General features: G+C 45.4%; 2 protein-coding genes across 2 annotated transcripts; both read left to right on the top strand.

Moving 5' to 3' along the window:
* The first annotated feature begins 3,631 nt into the window (after positions 1-3,631).
* LOC123040381 (wall-associated receptor kinase 1-like) lies at positions 3,632-6,254 on the top strand. The gene is made up of 3 exons (XM_044463244.1): positions 3,632-3,897; positions 4,193-4,384; positions 5,024-6,254. Exons 1-3 carry the CDS (start codon positions 3,660-3,662, stop codon positions 6,055-6,057), a joined length of 1,464 nt encoding a protein of 487 aa, XP_044319179.1. The 5' UTR covers positions 3,632-3,659; the 3' UTR covers positions 6,058-6,254.
* Positions 6,255-7,510: 1,256 nt separating this feature from the next.
* Positions 7,511-13,855, top strand: LOC123038940 (vacuolar protein-sorting-associated protein 33 homolog). Its single transcript, XM_044462311.1, has 11 exons — positions 7,511-7,525; positions 7,686-7,904; positions 8,777-8,857; positions 9,069-9,263; positions 10,654-10,764; positions 10,839-10,904; positions 11,203-11,310; positions 11,395-11,439; positions 11,621-11,677; positions 13,465-13,559; positions 13,749-13,855. Exons 1-11 carry the CDS (start codon positions 7,511-7,513, stop codon positions 13,846-13,848), a joined length of 1,092 nt encoding a protein of 363 aa, XP_044318246.1. The 3' UTR covers positions 13,849-13,855.
* The last annotated feature ends 8,221 nt before the right edge of the window (positions 13,856-22,076 follow it).

Consider the following 22,076-nt stretch of genomic DNA (forward strand, 5'->3'; position numbering starts at 1 on the left):
AAGATTCTTTTAAGATGAATTTTACGACTAGGGGTATTAAAAATTGAATGACCAATGTGACGTATGCCCATACCTTCGCCACTAGCCGTGTGAATTTGGTCCTTGCCACGATATTTTTCTTTCATGGTGACTTTCTCTAGCTCATTGGTGATGTGGTTGGTGGCGCCACTGTCCACATACCAGTTTGTGTCAACTCCATAGGAGCCATCGGCCGCAGCAGCAATTTTTTCTTCATCTCGCGAGGAGTCACCATCATCCTCTTCGTAGTGGTACCAACAGTCCTTCGCGCTATGTCCAGGCTTGCCACAGATTTGGCAGCGAGGCAATTCCGGGCGTGATCTGTTGGAGCTGCCATTGCCACCACCGCGGCGCCCTTTGGAGTTTCCCGAGCGGCCGCCGCCACGCGAGTTGTTGGAGTAGCCACCACCACCGGAGCCGAACCTCCCCTTGCCACGGGGAGATGAGCGCGAGCGAGAGCCACCGCCACGGCCTCTGAACGCAGAGTTGGCCGATGATTTGAAGCCACCACCGGAGTCTTGGTACTGCGCCATGCGTTGATCAAAGTTACTGAGCATAGCGAAAAGTTCATCAAGAGTTACCGGGGTGACGCGAGCATCCAGTGCGGAGACAAGGGGCTGGTAATCTTGGTCTAGCCCGTGGATGATGTAGGACATGAGCTCGTCGTCCTGGATGGGTTTGCCCGCCGCGGCGAGTTCATCGGCGAGACCTCTCATGTTGGCGAAGAAGGAGGCCACCGATTGATTTCCCTTCTGCGCATTGATCAGCGTTGTACGGATGTTGTTGACGCGGCTAAGTGACTGCGACGAGAACATGCTCGCCAGTGCCACCCACAGTTCGCGCGCCATGGTGATCGTGGTCACCGTGACGAGCACCTCCTTGGAGAGGTTTTGGAGCAGGTATCCGAGGACCTACTGATCCTCCCTCACCCAAAGTGGATGAAGGGGATTTGGCCCAGTCGTCTCCTTGCCGGCGGCGTCCTTACTGATGAGGACTTTGTCCGGCTCAGTCGTCGTGCCGTCGACATAGTGGAAGACGCCGGCGCCCGCAGTTGCGGCGTGATCTGGGTCCGCCACAAGACATAGTTGGTGCGGGAGAGCTTCTCCGGGACTCCACCGCTGAGCGATGACTGGAAGGAGGCGGAGGAGGAAGACATGGCTGCGCACTTGATGGAGATGGGTAGGCTAGGGTTTAGTGGAAGAAGAAGGCTCTGATACCATGTGCGACTTGCGGTAAACGTCTTACCGATCCTGGTAGACGTGTTGCGTGTTATATAGAGGGGTTGCGAGCCCAATCACCCGTACAAAGTTGTTAGGAGATTTACATCTTGGAAAGGAAGAAAGGCTAGAGATAAGAAGATAAAGATTACAAGATATTCATCTAACCAACTACTCCTTCAGTGGTGGTGAACTCCTCCTTATACACGCCATGTACCCGAAACGATATCATGTTTGACAACACGCATTGAGGATGTATTAAAAAAACACAAATCAAGGATCAAGTCGAACATATCGATCCATTGTGAGCATGTTAGAATGCACGTGCCTTACGCCCACATGCGTGCCGGTTGGTGCACAAATATTCAAATACGTGTATAGACATGGAGTGTGAATATTTGGAACTTGATTTAAAGACTACAATTTTATTATCCTGTTGCAACGCACGGGCCCTTTTGCTAGTGTATGCCAAAGGACAGAAACATAGTATAATGATACTAATCATGGGATACATATATGTTTCTTTGTTGGAACATGGCAGAAGAGTGAGCCGCCAGGTTCAAATTCCTTTGACTTACCTTATATTACATGAAGAGTGGCTCTTTCTTGGATACATGTTGAAACATGGCAGAAGAGTGAACCACCAGGTTCAAATTCCTTTGACTTTCCTTACATGAAGAGTGGCTTTTTCTTGGTACAAAGAAAGAGTGTCTTTTCATCTACCAGATCAATCCTCTCCCTCGCCCTGCGCTACAACACCTCTGCTCCTCCCTGCCCCCTCCCTCCACGCACCATGCGGCCACCGGCTCGATAGCGGCCATCGCTGCGGTGAATGGAGTAAAAGAGCTGCAAGCTGGGATGTACCGTCGTCGTTGTTGGCCGGAGCGGAAGCACCGACCGGCAGGATTACCGGTTGTGCGTGCTACAATGGTGGCAACAACCCGTGCTACAAACGGGCCATGGAAAAGCTGCAACCGGCCGGCGAAAAAGCCACGACCAACGCGCAGAAGCTACAACGGGGTGTGTTGTGTTAATGTTGGAACCAGCGTCGAGATTTGCTGGAATCGGCTTCTCGATTTGCTGGAATCGATGTCATGAGCGTATCATTTTGCTGCAACCAGCCGCAGAGATTGCTGGAACCGGCGTCCAGAATTGCTGGAACTGGCTTCTTCATTGACGGCGCCCATGGTGAGTTGGTGACCATGGTGACCATGATGCTCTTTTGCTTCTTCTTTTTTGTTGCAACCAGTATATGTTTTTCCAGCAACAGGTGATTTGCTTTGCTACAACCGTTTTAATTTTTTGCTACATTCATCCACGGCCGAGCTGACTCTCATGACGGCGGCGACTTTCTTGCTGCAACCATTGCAGTTTTTGCTACATCCTTCGAGGATTTTTGCTACATCCTTTTTTCATGGTGGAGCAGCAGGCTCGACGGCGGCGACTATGTTTTTTTGTTGCAACCATCGCTGCTTTTTGCTAAGACTTCGTTTTTTTGCTGAGATCGCGTGCTACATCTGGCGACAATCTCTGGCGAGGGGATTACGACGAGGGTCAACGTGAGCGCGGGAGGCCAACGCAAGCGCGTGTGGTGCTTCAATCTTAGCGAGGGGATTACGACGAGGGTCGCGGGCGCTCGCCGCAGCCTCTCTCTCTCTCTCCCAACGACGCGGGGCAAGGGGGGAGGGGGCGCTGAATCGTGAGGCGCGGGATGCACGCATCGTGTGGCTGCCGTGCGACCGGCCCAAATTTGGGCCGGTGCGCCGGCGCCTATTAGTGCCCAATAGATAATCGTGAGAATATGTTTAAAAGAGCAGGACCTTCTTTTGTTGTTTCAAACTCTCCTGCGAAAAAGTATGTAAAATATTTATGCAAGCCCTAAAGAGTGAGTATTGAAGTGTTATCAAGGATTAAGAGATGATATTTCACCATAAAAGTATTATCATACATGTTTTACATGGGTGGAGAGTAACATTCCGTAAACTACTAACCAAGTTACTATGACCTTCCTATAACTTAGTAATGAGGTTACTATAACTTGGTAATTACTAAACAGAAGAAAAAACATAGAAACATGTAACCATGGGATCTACTTTGGAAGATCTTGTGGCAACGAACCAATGGTGAAAGCAGATCCTGAATAAGTTTGTCAGTTAAAGAGATAGAAGAGTCTTAGTGATGTCATGCTTGTGTGCATGTGTGAAAGCGGATGGGTGACATCGCATAGTATGGTTAAATGTATTATCGCTTTCTAGTCTCACCCATCATTTTATAGATGTTACACATTTTGTACGGATTGTCGTGTTGTTAGTCTAGACATATATATTTACATATATACATTGCAAGTTGAAAAATCTTTACCTATACTAACGGCTGAATTTGTTGAATAGGTACAATTTCACAAAAAGTGACCTAACTGGGAATATGACATTCCTCAATAGACTTGGAGGCGACAGAGTCATTCCAGTTGTTCTTGACTGGGCAATTAGGAATGGAACATGCCCATCGGCGCCAAAAGGGGATAACAATGAGAATCTTTCCCATGGCGCTTGTGCTAGCACCCAGAGCTACTGTGTAAATGCCAGTAATGGAGAACATGGCTATTTCTGCAGATGCTCCAAGGGATACACCGGCAATCCATACATAAAAGATGGATGCACAAGTTTGTTACTTCATTGCATTTTTTTATAATAATTTATTTAAAGGAACTTCATTTTTCCAGATGCTACCATTAATATTGTGCATTCCTTGCAAAAGTGAGTAATTTGCAATATTTAGATTGTATTGCATGTTACCAGTATGAAAATGTAATGTGTATGATTTGACATCTCAGGATTTTTTTAATGCTCAATCATAGTTTTAAGAATAGAAAACTTAAGAATAAATATCGGTGAGCTTTGTCATTGTTTTTGTATTCACCAAACTGATCATATGCATTATTCTTCATACATCTTCAGATATTAATGAGTGCGAGCTGCGGAGATCCCCAAAGTCAACAATGTACAAGAACATGTATCCTTGTCACGGCGGGACATGCCATGATAGAGAAGGTGGTTATGAGTGTAAATGCAATTTCGGACGAAGAGGTGATGGTAAAAGTTACAAGGGTTGTGAACCCATCGTGTCCACGGCTGCAGTGGCAGTAATAGGTAATGCTCTCATTATTTTTAAGAAAAATAAACAAATCCTATGGTATAGACGTGAGAAATTAAAATGGTTTATTTGTGAGCTGCGTTGAAAAATAAAATGTACATGATGGTACATAATGTAAGTAATGATGTCATTGTTTGCTAATTTTAGGTCATCATGCATACATATTTGTCGTTGCTGTGCAGGGCACCTTCGAAAACATTTTCCCATGAAATCTAGCAAACATATTTCCATGTTAGTTTTGGATTTGTTTAGAAACTATTAAATGTACTGTCAGAAGAAAAAAATATTAAAGAGCTCAGTGGAGTTTGGAAACTAATAATTATGTTTTGAAATCTATTAACATACGGTACTATATTTTTTCACCATACAAATGTATTCCTATTCCACTGAATTTCAATATTTAATAAATAGTACATTGATGTCTATGGCTCAATCGACGGTCGTGTAGCCATCCAATCAACATCTTCTTATCTCTTTGTACTTCTGTGAATCTCATGTTTAGCCCCCGCTTGTTGTTAAATATGACTTAGACATAATTGTTTCTCGATCATTCAAGAAATGGCAAAATGTTACGGTACATATCATCACTAGGTAAAAAAAACATGGAAGTTCACGTGACACATGTCCTCCTGCAGGAACAATCGGTGCCATTGCATTACTCGCTGTGCTACTAATATTCTTACACATGGAACGTGAGAAAAGAAAGTTGAGGGACCGGTTCAATAAGAACGGTGGAGAGTTACTCAAAAGTCTCAAGATCGAGATCTTCACAAAGGAGAAGCTAGACCACATCACACATAACTACTGCGACATCATCGGCCAAGGCGCCTTCGGCAAGGTCTACAAGGGAACCATCAGCGCTGGAGACAGTGCACGGGTCGCCGTGAAATGCTCGATCCCCAACAACCAGGACTGGAAGAAGGAGTCCTTCGCGAATGAGATCACGATCCAGTCCAATATCAGCCACCGGAACCTGGTCCAGTTGCTAGGATGTTGCCTGGAGACGGAGGTGCCCATGCTGGTCTACGAGTTTGTGCCCAGGGGGAGCCTCCATGACGTACTCCACGGCGATAATAAGAAACCTCTCCCGTTGGAAAAACGCCTGGATATTGCCATCTACTCAGCGGTTGCCCTCGGATACATGCACTCGGAGGCGAGCCAGAGGACCATCCTCCATGGAGACGTGAAGTCGGGCAACATCCTCCTGGATGACGGGTTCGTGCCCAAGGTGTCAGACTTCGGGACGTCGAGGCTCATGTCCATCGACAAGGACCATACCAACTGGGTGGTCGGGGACAGCAGCTACATCGACCCCGTGTACATGAAGACCGGGCTGCTCACCGAGAAAAGCGACGTGTACAGCTTTGGCATCGTACTGCTGGAGCTCGTGACCAGGAAAAAAGCAAGGTATGACGGGAACCAGAGCCTGCCACTGGATTATGTCAAGGCTTCCATGGGCGGGGCGGCGAGGGAGATGTTTGATCCGAAGGTTGCATCTGGTGCGAAGGAGAACGAGGAGTGCCTCGAGGAGGTGGGCAAGATCGCGGTGCAGTGTCTCAAGGACGATGTGAACGACAGACCCACCATGAGTGAAGTGGCTGAGAGACTTAAAATATGTAAGTGCCGGTGGTTGGAGTATGACAGGAAGACGAATGAGATATGCACTTAGTTACTGTCAGAGAAAAGTACTAGTCCTACCTACTTAAGATTTTTTTCTACAGTTAACTTGTACTTTGAGTAATTAGCCAGTATGCTCGCATGTATCCCGGAGTTAAACTTTGTTTCGTGTACTTGTGTATAATTATTTTTTCCTTTTTGCAGATGTGGTACAGTTTTAATCAACTAATGCATTATAATAGTATCTTGCTAGCGGAAAAAAAAGTTATATCACTGACATTCCAAAGTCTTGTCTTATGAAAGTTTTGAACGGTCTTAATTAAGCTGGTCAAGTACATGGGTTTTAAAAACTTCGAAGTTTTGGTTCAAATTCGTTCCCCTTGCAGATATGGACCCTAATCAAAATTTTCACGGAATTTGAAATAGAACCACACACAAACTCCGTTAGAGACTAGGAAAGTATGAAATTGCCCCAACAGAACTCCTACACGGGTTCCTATCCTGTGTTCTGACCGTCCAGAACGACGCATGCACACACGCCATCAACCTTCCTTCGCCGGAACAGGATCATATAGAAACACCGAACTCTCTCCGCTCCCAAATATAAAAAAGTATTACAACTGATATACTCGCATATTGATTGTAATAACATCTTGTATTATATTATGGGACAAAGGAAGTAGATGCGTAGCACCACCCCTTATGCATCCAACAGAAGCAAGTGGAACCAAGCAAATGGAACGGGCTGTCTAAAAGCCGTGCACTCTGCAGCCAAATCCAACTCACGTCGAGAGGACAAACCATGCGAGAACGAGAAAAAGGGCGCGAGACAACGAAGGAAAAGAAGTATAATTCTTGAAAGAAGCGATCGCCAGAGGGGACGAGCTGCCTTACTCATCGATCCTGTGTATGTCTCAACAATCTGTCTTTCTCTTCCCTTCTTCCTCTTTTATCATTGCATTGTTTTGAACCCGGTCAATATTTCCCTTTTGTCATGAAAGAACAATCGGTTGATATCCAATTCAGAATTCTGCACATAGACATGTTACCATTTAGTGGAAAATTCAAGTAAAGATGCACAATCTGAACTTGTATGCATGTACATGTGTACGGTTGCCATTCATGTGCATGTTCGATTCTACACATTCACAAGTCCTTTGACAACTCTTGAATGTTCAAAATATGTAAACTTTTTGAAGCGCGCAGACTTTTTTCAAATCTGTGAACTTTTTTTTAAATCCGTGAATATTTTTTCAAAGATGCAAATATTTTCTGAATTCATGAATACATACTTTTCTTTTAAATTTTGTGAACATTTTTCAACTCACAAACTATTTTAAATTCATATTTTTTAAAATTTCCCAAACATTTTCCAAATATGCGAACTTCTTTAAATCAATAAAATAAAACCGTAGCCTGTTTTTCTGGAAAAAAAACGTACTTGCAAGCCTAGAAACCGAGAATACTGTGGCGAGACAAGCAAGGAAAAAAAGCACGAGCGAGCAATGACAGAGAGAGCTGTAGCTAGCTGGCAGCGATTGGGCCATGGCCCGTGAGCCTGGGAATTTCGAGATCCCGAGAAAAAAAACGTGGGAGTTTCGTTCGTGGGCTGCAAACAGGCTGCCTGCCGTGGGAGTTCCGTTCCCTCCGCAGCCCAGGCTCGCTCTCCTCGCCCGCTAGCCTCCTCCCCCGCCGGCGCTCCGCCCTCCCCCCGCCGGCCGCTCTCCGCCCCCCTGCAGCACCTCCACCACCCGTCCCATCCCTTCCTTCCCCCCTTCCCGCGCGTTCCCGTCCCCGACCCGCCTCGCCGCCGTCGACTTGACGGCCCCAGCTCGCCGCCGCCCGCGAAGGCGACGACCGGCAGCAGCGGCCCGAATCGAGGGGCGAGGGCCCTCTCAGGTGAGATTCCCTCTCTCAAGTGTCGTGCCCCACGCCTCTGGTTAGCTCCCCGATTTGGACGATCCCGGGGTTTGATGCGTGCTGCAATTTATTTGGGGATGGATCTGGGACGATGGATTTACCGCCGCAGGAGATGGATGGTGGCTTCCGCGCTGCCCACCGTGCTCCCAGCGGGCGAGTCCCACAAAATTGCATCTCATACCAACCAACCTGAGCGAATGACGAATAGTTGACACTGTGTGTGAATGAATCAACCTTACATCGCTCGTGCCATGCTAGCAAATTTTCTGTAGGCAATTTGGATTCATGTCAAGTGTATGCCATGTGCATGAACATTAGCCTCATATGAGTATGCTGTTTTTTTTTTTTTGTAATTTTTTCTTAGATTTTCTGGGCAGTTCAAGCTTTTGGCCTTTGGAACGCAACAATGCTATTCCAAACCTTAGGTCTGTTATTACTTGTTCCAACTTTTCTAGTTCTGTAGTTTGCTTCTGTGTGTGAACTATAGCTGCATTGGGATGTTCTGTTAGTGGATTAGTGGATGGTTTTGATGTTAATTACTTCACTTCATTGAGCAGAATGGATGCCATCTATAAGTTGCGAACATCATGTGTAATACTTTTCATCCCCCCCTTTTAGGAGTTTTCCTCTATATTTTGCCACTGTCGCTGTTTTTCGACATGCTATCTAATTACTCACATATGCATGCTTCTTTGTGTTAAGAAGAACATCTTTTTGATGTATTCCTGAAATATGAAGGTGTTGGGAACTTCTCAGCATAATCAAGAGTGTGTGTTTCTGCTCCTGCACTCCCTATTGCAATCTTATGTACTTTTGTTGACATTGAAGAGTTTGAATTCCTTGTGTATCAGATTAGGGGGAAGAAATGTCTGGTCATTGATCCGAAGCTTGCGGGCACCCTCTTGCTGATCCTGCAGACCTCGGTGCTAAAGGTTTGGTGATAGACTCTGGATTTGCTGCCAATAAGCGATACGTTTCATGTCCCTAACTAATATCTTAATACATAATTTAGACTTTGGGAATGTGCCATGGGAATATTCCTTCAACTACCTTTCATACATAAGCAGAAGAGTAAAGCCACGTTGCAGTTACTTTCTTTGTTTCAACTTGGATAGCTCAGACTTGTTTTTTTATGTTGATTAGGAATATGGCACGGAGCTGCGGATCCTCTCGGCTGACCCTCTGCGGACGGAATGCCCCAAAGTGGTGTATCTTGTTCGCTCCCAGTTGAACTTCATGAAATTTGTAGCTAATCAAATTAAGAATAACGAATCCAAAGGGCTCCATAGGGAATACCACCTCTATTTTGTACCACGCCGTATAGTTGCCTGTGAGAAGGTATTTTGGTTTCTGTATATATTATTTCCATTAATGTACATGCATGTTCTATTATGTTGTTTGGACTTATAATTCTAGTATGGTAGAATAGTTTGTGAGACTCATGCGATATTCGATAATTATAGACCTCATTACAATAAGAGATGACTCGAACACAATCACCATTGTCCTGTATGGATGGCATGTGTGTACTGTGGAATTTATTGATCTCATACATTACTACTGCACAGAAAGAATGGAATTCCATCTTGTATGGGTGAAATCTGCACTAGTAGATATCATAATTATAGTTAAGCTTTGTTTGACTAGGTTTTTGAAGTTGGCAAGACGGAATCAGTCCTTCAGAGTATTCCCGAGTGTATTCCTATAGTTCTTAGCCCAATAGGTTTATTAGACATGATGCCAATGAATATGACCTTATGTACTAAAATGTTGACATGACAGGTATTAACTGAACACGTGTTCTTTTCATTGCTCATGATGCTTGCCAGGCCTGAAATGTTTTTCCAATCTGAACACCACAAATCTTTGCATTATTTCTTCCCAAATACAGTTTTATCCATACCAGTGACATGTACCGTAGTTACCGTAGGATGGAACTTATGTTACAGATTATTCATATAATATTTCTTTACAATCTGAATGAGCTTCTCAAGGATTTCAGCTTGCCTGCTGCTTCACTGTTATATAAAGCTGATGCCCTTTTACTTTAATTCGTGACCCATTGGCTGTGTTGTTTTGACAATTAAAATTAAGAAGCTTGAGCTTGCATTTACACTAAGTCATAATGCTGGCTATGATCTTCTAGTCTAAACTAGCGATAAAATATTTCAATTTCTCTTGAACTTCGTCACCATTGTTTGGTATTTATAAAGGAGTACCGAATTTGACTAGCCAGAAGAGGATCCAGGAGTGCTAACTATTTTTATGTATAATAAAATAAATAAATTCTAACCTATCTTTCGTAATCTCCCCTGAATTTCATGTGTCTGCAATGCTAATGGCCAAACAATTGTAAATCATAATTCAATATAGATTTTTTCCGAGTTGTAATATTTGTTGAGGAATAAATAAACGTTTACAAATTGGCAAACACATCATTCATAGCCTGTATGCAATTATTATACCATTTACATACTTTCAGGTGCCAAAAAATTATACTGTCCTGTTGTTTTGATGATTGGTAGACATTTTCCTTTTTATAGTAGTAATCTTATCCTGGCAAGTTTTTCTTCCCCTTAACTCGCGGATGCCCAAACACATGCTTAGCTATTGTTCTCAAAATTTTGTGAGCTAGGAGCCTAGGACACATGAATCCAGGAATCCACTCCATAAATTCTCTTTGCACTAAGGCATCTTCAATTTAATTCTCTTTTTTTTAGCTGCACAGATTCTGGAGGAAGAGAAAGTTCATCAAAAGTTGACAATCGGAGAATATCCCTTGTATCTAGTTCCTTTGGACGAGGATGTCCTTTCTTTGGAGCTTGACTATTCCTTGCAGGTACAGCTACATAATTGGTGTAGCATGTTTTTCTAACATTTTATGGGCCTCATTGGAGCATTTGTGATTTTCAGGAATGCCTTATTGAAGGATATACAAGTTCTGTCTGGCATGTTGCAAAAGCTATCCATAAGTTAGAGGTATGTATGTATGTCTTCCCTTCCTGTGTTTGGAGTGTTCTGTACTTGAAATAATGATTACTCCATTTGTGATTCATTAGTTTATGGCCGAAATATTGTTATGGGTAGACTAAGTTGCGATCGACCACTATACTTGACGTTTGCATATTACTTACTAACTCTGCATCTGCAATCTCACAAGTTTTTTGACACAATCTTTCGTTTACTAGAAAGCCTACCACCCTATTTCAATGCGGGAAACTGGCTTCCATCAAATTCATAAAGTGTTGCTCTTACGCGTATAAGGTTTCTTTTCCAGTTTGCTTTCGGGGTTATCCCCAATATTAGAGCCAAGGGTGTAGCATCAACCAAAGCTGCAGAATTGCTGAACCATATGCAACTTGAAGACCCAGTCAGCATGGATAATGTAATGCCATTTGATTTCAACCTTTCATGACTCAGTTCTCTAAATTCAGCTGATTGCCTAATTTTAACTTTATGGTGCTTTTAGATGGGGATTCCAGAGATAGACACCGTTATTTTGCTAGACAGAGAGGTAATTTTCTGTTGCACACTTTGTGATTATTTCTTGCTTTTCTCAGCATATATGAACCTTTTCACTGTTTTTTAAGTGATCAAAGTTTTATAAATTATAGTGATCTTAGGTGTGAATGTGTGATATATTTTCTATTGATGTCTTCTGCTTTTCTGGAATGCATCTTCTTTTATTCATTCAGGTGGATATGGTGACACCAATGTGCTCTCAGCTAACGTATGAAGGTCTATTAGATGAGGTAGGCTATGAAGTTTTTGATACTGGCATTACTTATAAGTCACAAGTGTTTGATCTATCAGCTTTCTCTGTTGAATCTTGATTGATAACATGTGAACGTATGACTCTTCGAGCTAGCATGTTCCTGGCTTTCTAGTATTGCTTTCTCTTATGTTGGGGTTGATGCGAAACGCCACACAGTTTGTGTTCCTTTGCCAGTCAAAATAAGACATTTTTATTGCCACCTCCATCTTTGTTGTGGCTCCTCCACCAGATCATGCATGCAGCAGTGTAGGCCTTGTAATGAATTCAGCAGTATGTATGTTGTGAACCACAGTACTCAACGGGGTAAACACCGCCGGAGAGTGTCCAAATGGAGTCGGCCTGATTGGGGAAGCGATTAGATCATAGGTGGGAGATACATTTGGGAAGGAATAGATTGATTTCTCATTAATTGTTTGGATGGGAAGATATCAGACCTGGTTGCTGGCTATATACTAACAAACCCAATCTCTAATTGGTAACTATCTACTCTATGCATAACTGCGTGATAGCTATCTACACTTAGCTGATACATACGGCTGTTGCCATCCACCCTAGTGTCGCAGCCGTCCGGCTGTAGTCCCCAGGTCCATACCTCCCTGATCTCTACCAATGACATGTAGTAAATTTTAAAAACCATAGAGTTGCAGATGGAAATCACAGGATGCCACCAAAGGCCACCTAAAACTCTGGTCGTTACTTGGTAATGGTTCCTTGAGCCTTCATGTTTACTACCCTAGTTCCAAAATAGATAAAAAGGGCAACCTGGTGCATGTAGCTCCCGCTTGCGCAGGGTCCAGGGAAGGGTCCGACCACTTTGGGTCTATAGTACGCAGCCTTTCCCTACATTTCTGTAAGAGGCTGTTTCCAGGACTTGAACCCATGACCTCATGGTCACAAGGCAGCAGCTTTACCACTGCGCCAAGGCTCCCCTTCCCTAGTTCCAAAATAGATGTCATTTTAAAATGTATGCAGTCAAACTGTTGTGGATTTGACAACTAATATACACTAAAGTTGTTTAGACTGGCCTTTGTTGGTGGATTTCTTTATCAAATAATTTTTGAGATAATGTGGTCAAAGGTGTATACTGAACTGTATGCCAGAAACATCTACCCTGGATGGAGGGGGTCCTACACATTATTGTTGTCCTAATCGATGACTGATTTGTCATTTAATATTGGTCTATCCAGATGGCTACTGGAGTTGAGCTGCATACAGAATGTCGTATCCTGACTGAACTAACTGTGATAATATCTAGCTTTTAAGTAATGTCCACCTTGCTTTGGATTGTTGTCTTGAACAGGAGATGTGAAATGCAAGTAGATACTTCCCCTATGTACTCTTTTACCCTCCTAGTTTGCTAGGTTATATGCATTGCAATGATAGCAGTGATCATACTAGTTTTAATTGTGTTAGAACGAGCAGGGTGCAATGACATTTTGGTAAATGGTGAACTCGTTAATCTTAGACCAAGTGGAAACGCCTATGCAGCTGCATACTTATACTTGTCTTTGCAGCAGGGTGTTGCTTAAGATTTTAGTTCATTGGCTGGGTTGCTCTCGGTTTTATCAGTATTGTTTGTATGATTCTGGAGCAACATTAACCCAGGTGTATCCGCTGCATGAATGGCAGTTGTGCGATGTTTATTGCGTAAATCAATGCAACCAAAATGAACTGAATTTCTACCATCCTGCCACTGCATTTCCATTACAAATCTAAATTTAAAGTAGCTTTAAATGAATCATGCGATTATGTTTTATTCGACAGATGTTGGAAATTCATAATGGATCTGTGGAAGTTGATGCCAGCATTATGGGTGCTCAACAAGATGGAAAAAAGGTCAAGGTTCCACTCAATTCAAGGTAAACTATCCTTGGTATGTACTATCTGGGAAAACAAACAATGAACACTGTTATAACGATGTGGGGTGTAACATTTTTGTGTGTGCAAGAATTGTTGCTTTGCTGTTTGGAAGCTTCCTCTATACGTGTATATTATTGCCATTTTCATTCCACGATATTGGTTTTAATCTTTTTACTGTATTTCTGAAGACTCGATGATGGAGATCATGATGATGGAGATCATGGTGTCATGCCGGTGACGATGATGATCATGGAGCCTCGAAGATGGAGATCAAAAGGAGCAAAATGATATTGGCCATATCATGTCATTTTTTGATTGCATGTGATGTTTATCATGTTTATGCATCTTATTTGCTTAGAACAACGGTAGTAAATAAGATGATCCCTCATTAAAATTTCAAGAAAGTGTTCCCCTTAACTATGCACCGCTGTGAAAGTTCGTCGTTTCGAAGCACCACGTGATGATCGGGTGTGATAGATTCTAACGTTCACATACAACGGGTGTAAGCCAGATTTACACACGCGAAACACTTAGGTTGACTTGGCGAGCCTAGCATGTATAGACATGGCCTCGGAACACAAGAGACCGAAAGGTCGAGTATGAGTTGTATAGTGGATACGACCGACATGAAGATGTTCACCTATGATGACTAGTCCGTCTCACGTGATGATCGGACACGGCCTAGTTGATTCGGATCATGTAATCACTTAGATGACTAGAGGGATGTCTATCTGAGTGGGAGTTCATAAGATGGACTTAATTATCCTGAACATAGTCAAAAGATTCTTGCAAATTATGTCGTAGCTCGCGCTTTAGTTCTACTGTTTTAGATATGTTCCTAAAGAAAATATAGTTGAAAGTTGACAGTAGCGATTATGCGGACAGTAGAAAGCTTATGTCCTTAATGCACCGCTCAGTGTGCTGAACCCAAAACGTCGTCTGTGGATGTTGCGAACATCGGACATACACGCTTTGATAACTACGTGATAGTTCAGTTAAACGGTTTAGAGTTGAGGCACCAAAGACGTTTTTGAAACATCGCGGAACATGTGAGATGTTTCGAGGGCTGAAATTGGGATTTCAGGCTCGTGCCCACGTCAAGAGGTATAAGACCTCCGACGATTTTCTTAGCCTGCAAACTAAGGGAGAAAAGCTCAATCGTTGAGCTTGTGCTCAGATTGTCTGAGTGCAACAATCACTTGAATCGAGTGGGAGTTGATCTTCCAGATGAGATAGTGATGTTTCTCCAAAGTCATTGCCACCAAGCTGTTAGAGCTTCGTGATGAACTATAACATATCAGGGATAGATATGATGATCCTTGAGGTATTCGCGATGTTTGACACCGCGAAAGTAAAAATCGAGAAGAAGCATCAATTGTTGATGGTTGGTGGAACCACTAGTTTCAAGAAGGGCAAGGGCAAGAAGGTATACTTCATGAAACGGCAAATCAGTTGCTGCTCTAGTGAAGAAACCCAAGGTTGAACCCAAACCCGAGACTAAGTGCTTCTGTAATAAGGGGAACAACCACTGGAGCAGAATTACCCTAGATACTTGGTAGATGAGAAGGCTGGCAAGGTCGATAGAAGTATATTGGATATACATTATGTTAATGTGTACTTTACTAGTACTCCTAGTAGCACCAGGGTATTAGATACTGGTTCGGTTGCTAAGTGTTAGTAACTCGAAATAAAAGGTTGCGGAATAAACGGAGACTAGCTAAAGGTGAGCTGACGATATGTGTTGGAAGTGTTTTCCAATCTTGATGTGATCAAGCATCACACGCTCCCTCTACCATCGAGATTGGCGTTAAACCTAAATAATTGTTATTTGGTGTTTGCGTTGAGCATAGACATGATTGGATTATGTCTATCGCAATATGGTTATTCATTTAAGGAGAATAATTGTTACTCTGTTTATTTGAGTAATGCCTTCAATGGTCTTGCACCTAAAATGAATGGTTTATTAAATCTCGATCGTAGTGATACACATTTTCATGCCAAAAGATATAAGATAGTAATGATAGTACCACTTACTTGTGGCACTGCCATGTAAGTCATATTGGTATAAAATGCATGAAGAAGCTCCATGTTGATGGATCTTTGGACTCACTCGTTTTTGAAAAGATTGAGACATGTGAACCATGTCTATTGGTATATACGCATGAAGAAACTCCATGCGGATGGACCATTTGGACTCACTTGATATTGAATCACTTGAGACATGCAAATCATACCACATGGGCAAGATGACTGAAAGCCTCGTTTTCAATAAAATTGAACAAGAAAGCAACTTGTTGGAAGTAACACATTTTGATGTGTGCAGTCCAATGAGTGCTGAGGCACGCAGTGGATATCGTTTTGTTCTTACTTCACAGATAATTTGAGTAGATACTGAGTATATTTACTTGATGAAACACAAGTCTGAATTATTGAATGGTTCAAGTAATTTCAGAGTGAAGTTGAAGATCATCGTGACAAGAAGATAAAATGTCTATGATATGATCATAGAGATGAGTATCTGAGTTACGAGCTTTGGCACGCAATTAAGACATTGTGGAAATTGTTTCACAATTAATACCGCCTGGAACACCATAGTGTGATGGTGTGTCCGAACATCATAGTTGCACCCTATTGGATATGGTGCGTACCATGATGTCTCTTATCGAATTACCACTATCGTTCATGGGTTAGGCATTAGAGACAACCACACTCACTTTAATAGGGCACCACATAATTTCGTTGAGACGACACCGTTTGAACTATGGTTTGGAGAAACCTAAGTTGTCGTTTCTTAAAAGTTTGGGGCTGCGACGCTTATGTGAAAAGGTTTCAGGTTGATAAGCTCAAACCCAAAGCGGATAAAATGCATCTTCATAGGACACCCAAAACAGTTGGGTATACCTCCTAATTCAGATAGCGTAGGAATGCTTTGGGTGTACCAAACGTCACAACGTAACTAGGTGGCTATAAAGGTACACTACGGGTATCTCCGAAAGTGTCTGTTGGGTTGGCACGAATCAAGACTGGGATTTGTCACTCCGTGTGACAGAGAGGTATCTCTGGGCCCACTCGGTAGGACATCATCATAATGTGCACAATGTGACCAAGGGGTTGATCACGGGATTATGTGTTACGGAATGAGTAAAGAGACTTGCTGGTAACGAGATTGAACAAGGTATCGGGATACCGACGATCGAATCTCGGGCAAGTACTATACCGCTAGACAAAGGGAATTGAATACAGGATTGATTGAATCCTCGACATCGTGGTTCATCCGATGAGATCATCGTGGAACATGTGGGAGCCAACATGGGTATCCAGATCCCGCTGTTGGTTATTGGCCGGAGAGTTGTCTCGGTCATGTCTGCATGGTTCCCGAACCCGTAGGGTCTACACACTTAAGGTTCGGTGATGCTAGAGTTGTTATGGGAATTAGTGTGCAGTTACCGAATGTTGTTCGGAGTCCCGGATGAGATCCCGTACGTCACGAGGAGTTCCGGAATGGTCCGGAGGTAAAGATTTATATATGGGAAGTCCTATTTTGGCCACCGGAAAATGTTCGGGATTTTTCGGTATTGTACCGGGAAGGTTCTAGAAGGTTCCGGAGTGGGGCCCACCTGCATGGGGGGACCCACATGAACGTGGGTAGTGGGGGCAAGGCCCCACACCCCTGGTCAAGGCGCACCAAGATCCCCCCTTAGAAGGAATAAGATCATATCCCGAAGGGATAAGATCAAGATCCCTAAAAAGGGGGGATAACAATCGGTGGGGAAGGAAATGATGTGATTTCTTTCCTCCCATCTTTGCCAACGCCCCAATGGACTTGGAGGGCAAGAAACCATCCCCCTCCACCCCTATATATAGTGGGGAGGCGCATGGGAGCTTCACCCTTACCCCTGGCGCAGCCCTCCCCCTCTCCAACTCCACCTCCACCTCAGTAGTGCTTGGCGAAGCCCTGCCGGAGAACTGCAAGCTCCACCACCACGCCGTCGTGCTGCCGGAGCTCTCCCTCAACTTCTCCTCTCCCCTTGATGGATCAAGAAGGAGGAGACGTCCCCGGGCTGTACGTGTGTTGAACGCGGAGGCGCCATCTGTTCGGTGTTAGATCGGATCTTCCGCGATTTGAATCACCGCGAGTATGACTCCCTCATCCGCGTTCTTGTAACGCTTCCACATCGCGATCTTCAAGGGTATGAAGATGCACTCCCCTTCCCTTGTTGCTAGATTACTCCATAGATTGATCTTGGTGCTGTGTAGAAAATTTTGAATTTCTGCTACGTTCCCCAACAGAAAGAGGCCGAGCTTGCGAAGGCCCTTGCGAGTATGAAAGACGCCAAGGCCGAAGCCGACAAGGCACAGCAGGAAATCCAGGCAGCCAGAAGATAACGGCGGGTAAGACATTCTTTATGCAAAGCAAACATGTGGAGGAGGCATTTCTTTTACTTACCTGACTTCAGAGCTCTCCAGGGCATTCGCAGATCTGCCACGCAGCGTATCAGATGCCACGGAGTTCTACCGTGCCAAGGAGGGGAGCTCAACGGAGAAGCTATTCTGGTCCCAGTATGCTGGGGCCGAACACCCAATGCCTCTGAGTGACCAACTGAAGCAGTTGGTCGAACTCCACAGGGCGGCCGAAGTGGCTATGAAAGATTTCATAGTCCGGATGTGGCCTGGTGAGTCCCTGCCCACCAGCTACTTCGGCTGCCTGGATCCGAGTGGGTCCATCGGGGGGGACCTGAGGGGGGGAGGCGCCGACGTCGGTGAGGCCGGAGGCAGCAGAGACACCAACGTCGGGGACGAGGGGGCCATGGCCACTATGGGTAGGGCGCAAGGCGAACGCGGCGAAGATGCCGGAAGGACGAGGAGACTGACGCTGGAGATGTCGCTGAGTTCGGCCGAAGAGGAGGGAGAGGAGACAGGCAGCGCGGCGGGGGCGGCCTCGGTGGAGGGGGCTGTCGGTGTCAAATCGGCGGATCTCGGGTAGGGGGTCCCGAACTGTGCGTCTAAGGCTAATGGTAACAGGAGGCAGGGGACACGATGTTTTACCCAGGTTCGGGCCCTCTCGATGGAGGTAATACCCTACTTCCTGCTGGATTGATCTTGATGATATGAGTATTACAAGAGTTGATCTACCACGAGATCGTAGAGGCTAAAGCCTAGAAGCTAGCCTATGATTATGATTGTTGTTGTCCTATGAACTAAACCCTCTGGTTTATATAGACACCGGAGGGGGCTAGGGTTACACAGAGTTGGTTACAGAGAAGGAAATCTACATATCCGAATCGCCAAGCTTGTCTTCCACGCAAAGGAAAGTCCCACCCGGACACGGGACGAAGTCTTCAATCTTGAATCTTCATAGTCCAACAGTCCGGCCAAAGTATATAGTCTGGCTGTCCGAGGACCCCTTAATCCAGGACCCCCTCAGTAGCCCCTGAACCAGGCTTCAATGACGATGAGTCCGGCGCACAGATTGTATTTGACATTGCAAGGCGGGTTCCTTCTCCGAATACTCCATAGAAGATTTCGAACACAAGGATCGTGTCCGGCTCTGCAAAAACAAATTCCACATACCACCGTAGAGAGTACAATATTCCACAAATCTAATCTGCTGACAGCTTTTTATAGCATGACATCACACCACGGTCCGGTCATTACTCGAACCGTTTTTCACAACCAGCTACTGCACGTAATGCGAGGCGGTTTCCTTGATACGTCTTGTCGAAGCAGAGATCGTGTCCCGTTATCATGTGATTCCCATCAATATAGGTGTGGGTAACCCGACTGTGTTTGTTTAATATGACTCCTCGATTGCAGGCAAGTCCCAAACGGTCACGCGGGTGACGCTTGATATTCGTCCTCATTATAAGGGGGGCCAAGGCCGGTCCCTTTCTTCCCACGCTTGATCCTTCCCCTCCTGCACCTCGAGTTCCAACACCCAAGGCTCAAGCTAAAGCACTTCAGTCCTTCGACCAGGTCCGGATCCAATCTTCAAGGCCGGTGGATGGCCTCCTCCGTCACAGAGGAGGACATCCGGAAGCTTAGGGAGGCCGGGTATCTCACCGCTGAAATCCCGCATAGGCTGCCTGCTCAAGGGCAGGTCATCCCCACTCCTGAACCCAATGATAGTGTCGTATTTATTTCCCACTTCCTCCGAGGGCTAGGTTTTAGTCTCGATCCCTTCGTGAGGGGGCTTATGTTCTATTACGGGCTAGATTTCCATGATCTAGCTCCGGATTCCACCCTTCACATCTCGTCGTTTATCGTCGTGTGCGAAGCCTTTCTCTGCATTACCTCCCACTTCGGCCTGTGGCTCAAGACCTTCAATGTGAGGCCGAGGGTAATTGACGGGCGTCACGCAGAGTGCAGAGGTGCTATAATAAGCAAAGGCACCGACGCCCCATGGCCAAAGGGTTCTTTCGTAGAAACATCTGATTTATGGCAGCAAGAGTGGTTTTACATCACGGCTCCCCGAGGTACAAAGCGGTCGGCCGCTCCAGCATTCCGCTCGGGCCCTCGCCGCAACTGGCGTCATGGGTCAACAAGGGCCTTGATTGGGGGCCGATTAATGACGTGCTGACACTGCAAAGCCGCATCCGAGACCTCCTTAAGAGGGATGTCAGTCTTGTCAAGATAATGCAAGTGATGCTGGTTCGTCGAGTCCTGCCCTGCCAGTGTTGTCCTCTCCGTATGTTGGAGTTCAACCCGGAAGAACCGCGAACCATTCAACAACTCATTCCGCATGAGGCTCAAACAAATGTATGGGTCATTCTTCGGATCACGAATAAAGTGTCCGGACACCATCGAGGATGTGGGTCTTACTTGCAACCGCCCGGATACTCAAGTAAGAAATTCCGCTATCGAACACACCATCCTTTATGTTTATTATAACATCATTCTGAAAAATTGCTAACTGCCAGGACTGGCTAAGGAAGGCAGAGAGGATTAGGTGTTCGACCCCTCTTCCCGAAGGCTCGCCGAATCCTTTGTTGACCAGGATGCTTGAGCTCGCGCCGTATCAGGTTCCATCAGGAGAGGACGAGGGCAGGAATAGAGAAGCCACAAGTGGGCCTCATATTTTCAACATCCAAATTGGGGGAGTAAGCGCCTCCACGAAGGAGGATAATCGGGGAGGGGAACCTAAAATCCCCTCTCCTCAAGGTAAGAAAAGGGCCACCTCCGAAGATTTGGAAACGAAGGCTTCTAAACGAGGGAAGAAAACCACGCCCAGGGGCCCTGCCCCCGAGGGAGTTCTTGCCACACAATGCCCGCAAGGGGGCCAACTCTCCACCGAGCCGTAAGTAAAAGAGTAATTTGGTAAATATACATTGTTTTGTCTCTGAGGATTAATGATCAAAACATATTTTGTCGCAGTCCGGCTCGTAGCCCATCTCCATAGAGTTCGTCTTCGGGGGATCTTCCTCCGGAGATGATGGAGAGCGAAATGCCTCCCTCGGCCTCCCTGTCACATGGGGCGGACGACCCTGAGATGTCGTCCCGGAGGATTTCTGATCCGCCAAGGCCAGAAGTTGACACTTCGGCTGCTCAGAGTCTGGAATATCTGACTCCCAAAGAGAGCTTCAGGAGGAGTCCGGGATTGTCCGGCACACAGCCGGACACACTAATGGGCTTTCTGGAGCGAGCGGCCATCTCAGGGACACATCGTGCCTTAATGGGTACGGTGGTTGAGAGGATTTCATTCGCGAAAAGCGGTTTGAATGAATCTTTTACGAGTCTGCTGAGAGGCTTTAAGGTACGCAAAAAATGTATTTTTGATGGTACCGCAGATGCTAAGTGTGCTCTATATAGATAGTAGCCCCTGAGACTCTGGTTTCCATCAACGTGGCGAACAGAGGATCATAATCTCTGGTAATAAGCGCGCTGCTTTATGTGCAGGTGGCTGAGGGTCCGGCGGCCAATCGATCTGCTGATTTTGCCGAACTAAAGTGGCAGCTTGACGTGGCCGATGCTGACATTGCGCTGGTTAACAAGCGGCTTGACGAGGTCCAGGGTATGTATATTCGGCTTGTCAGCAAATGTTTGAGAGGAGCTTGATGCTAGTATCTATAACATGCTGTGACTGCAGATGGACTTGCTACCGTGGAGACCCTTCGGGCAAAGCTTGCCCGAGCCAAGGAGCAAGCCCGAATAAGTGATGCGGCCGCTCTGAAGGTGGTCGAACAGTTAAGAGCCGAACAGGCTGCTCATCGCTGGAGCGAATAAAAGATAGCCCAGATGGCTACCGAGATGGAAGATGCAGCCAACCGACGTGAGCTCCTTGAAAAGGAAAATCAAGCAAAAGCGGCTGACTTGAAGAAGGCCCTGCAGGCAGCCAAGGAAACCCGCTCTGAAATGATGGGGACGAGGGAAGAGCTTCGTGAAGCCGAAGATATCGTGGCTGGGAAGCCCTATTTGTTGCGGATGAAATTCAGAGATCCAAAGTACGCCCCTCTGGATCAGTTGTGGAGAGCGGCGGACGCGTATGCGGACCTGGCAAAGAGTGCTGCTGATGCGATCGA

The sequence above is a fragment of the Triticum aestivum genome, chromosome 2B (assembly GCF_018294505.1).
Source record: "Triticum aestivum cultivar Chinese Spring chromosome 2B, IWGSC CS RefSeq v2.1, whole genome shotgun sequence".
Classification (NCBI taxonomy): Eukaryota; Viridiplantae; Streptophyta; class Magnoliopsida; order Poales; family Poaceae; genus Triticum; species Triticum aestivum.

Coding starts and splice junctions, on each gene's coding strand:
- LOC123040381 (XM_044463244.1), top strand. CDS start 3,660: ATGACATTCCTCAATAGACTTGGAGGCGACAGAGTCATTCCAGTTGTT. Junction 3,898..4,192: donor CATAAAAGATGGATGCACAA/GTTTGTTACTTC, acceptor ATACATCTTCAG/ATATTAATGAGTGCGAGCTG. Junction 4,385..5,023: donor GGCTGCAGTGGCAGTAATAG/GTAATGCTCTCA, acceptor GTCCTCCTGCAG/GAACAATCGGTGCCATTGCA.
- LOC123038940 (XM_044462311.1), top strand. Junction 8,858..9,068: donor TGCAGACCTCGGTGCTAAAG/GTTTGGTGATAG, acceptor TATGTTGATTAG/GAATATGGCACGGAGCTGCG. Junction 11,440..11,620: donor TTATTTTGCTAGACAGAGAG/GTAATTTTCTGT, acceptor TTATTCATTCAG/GTGGATATGGTGACACCAAT.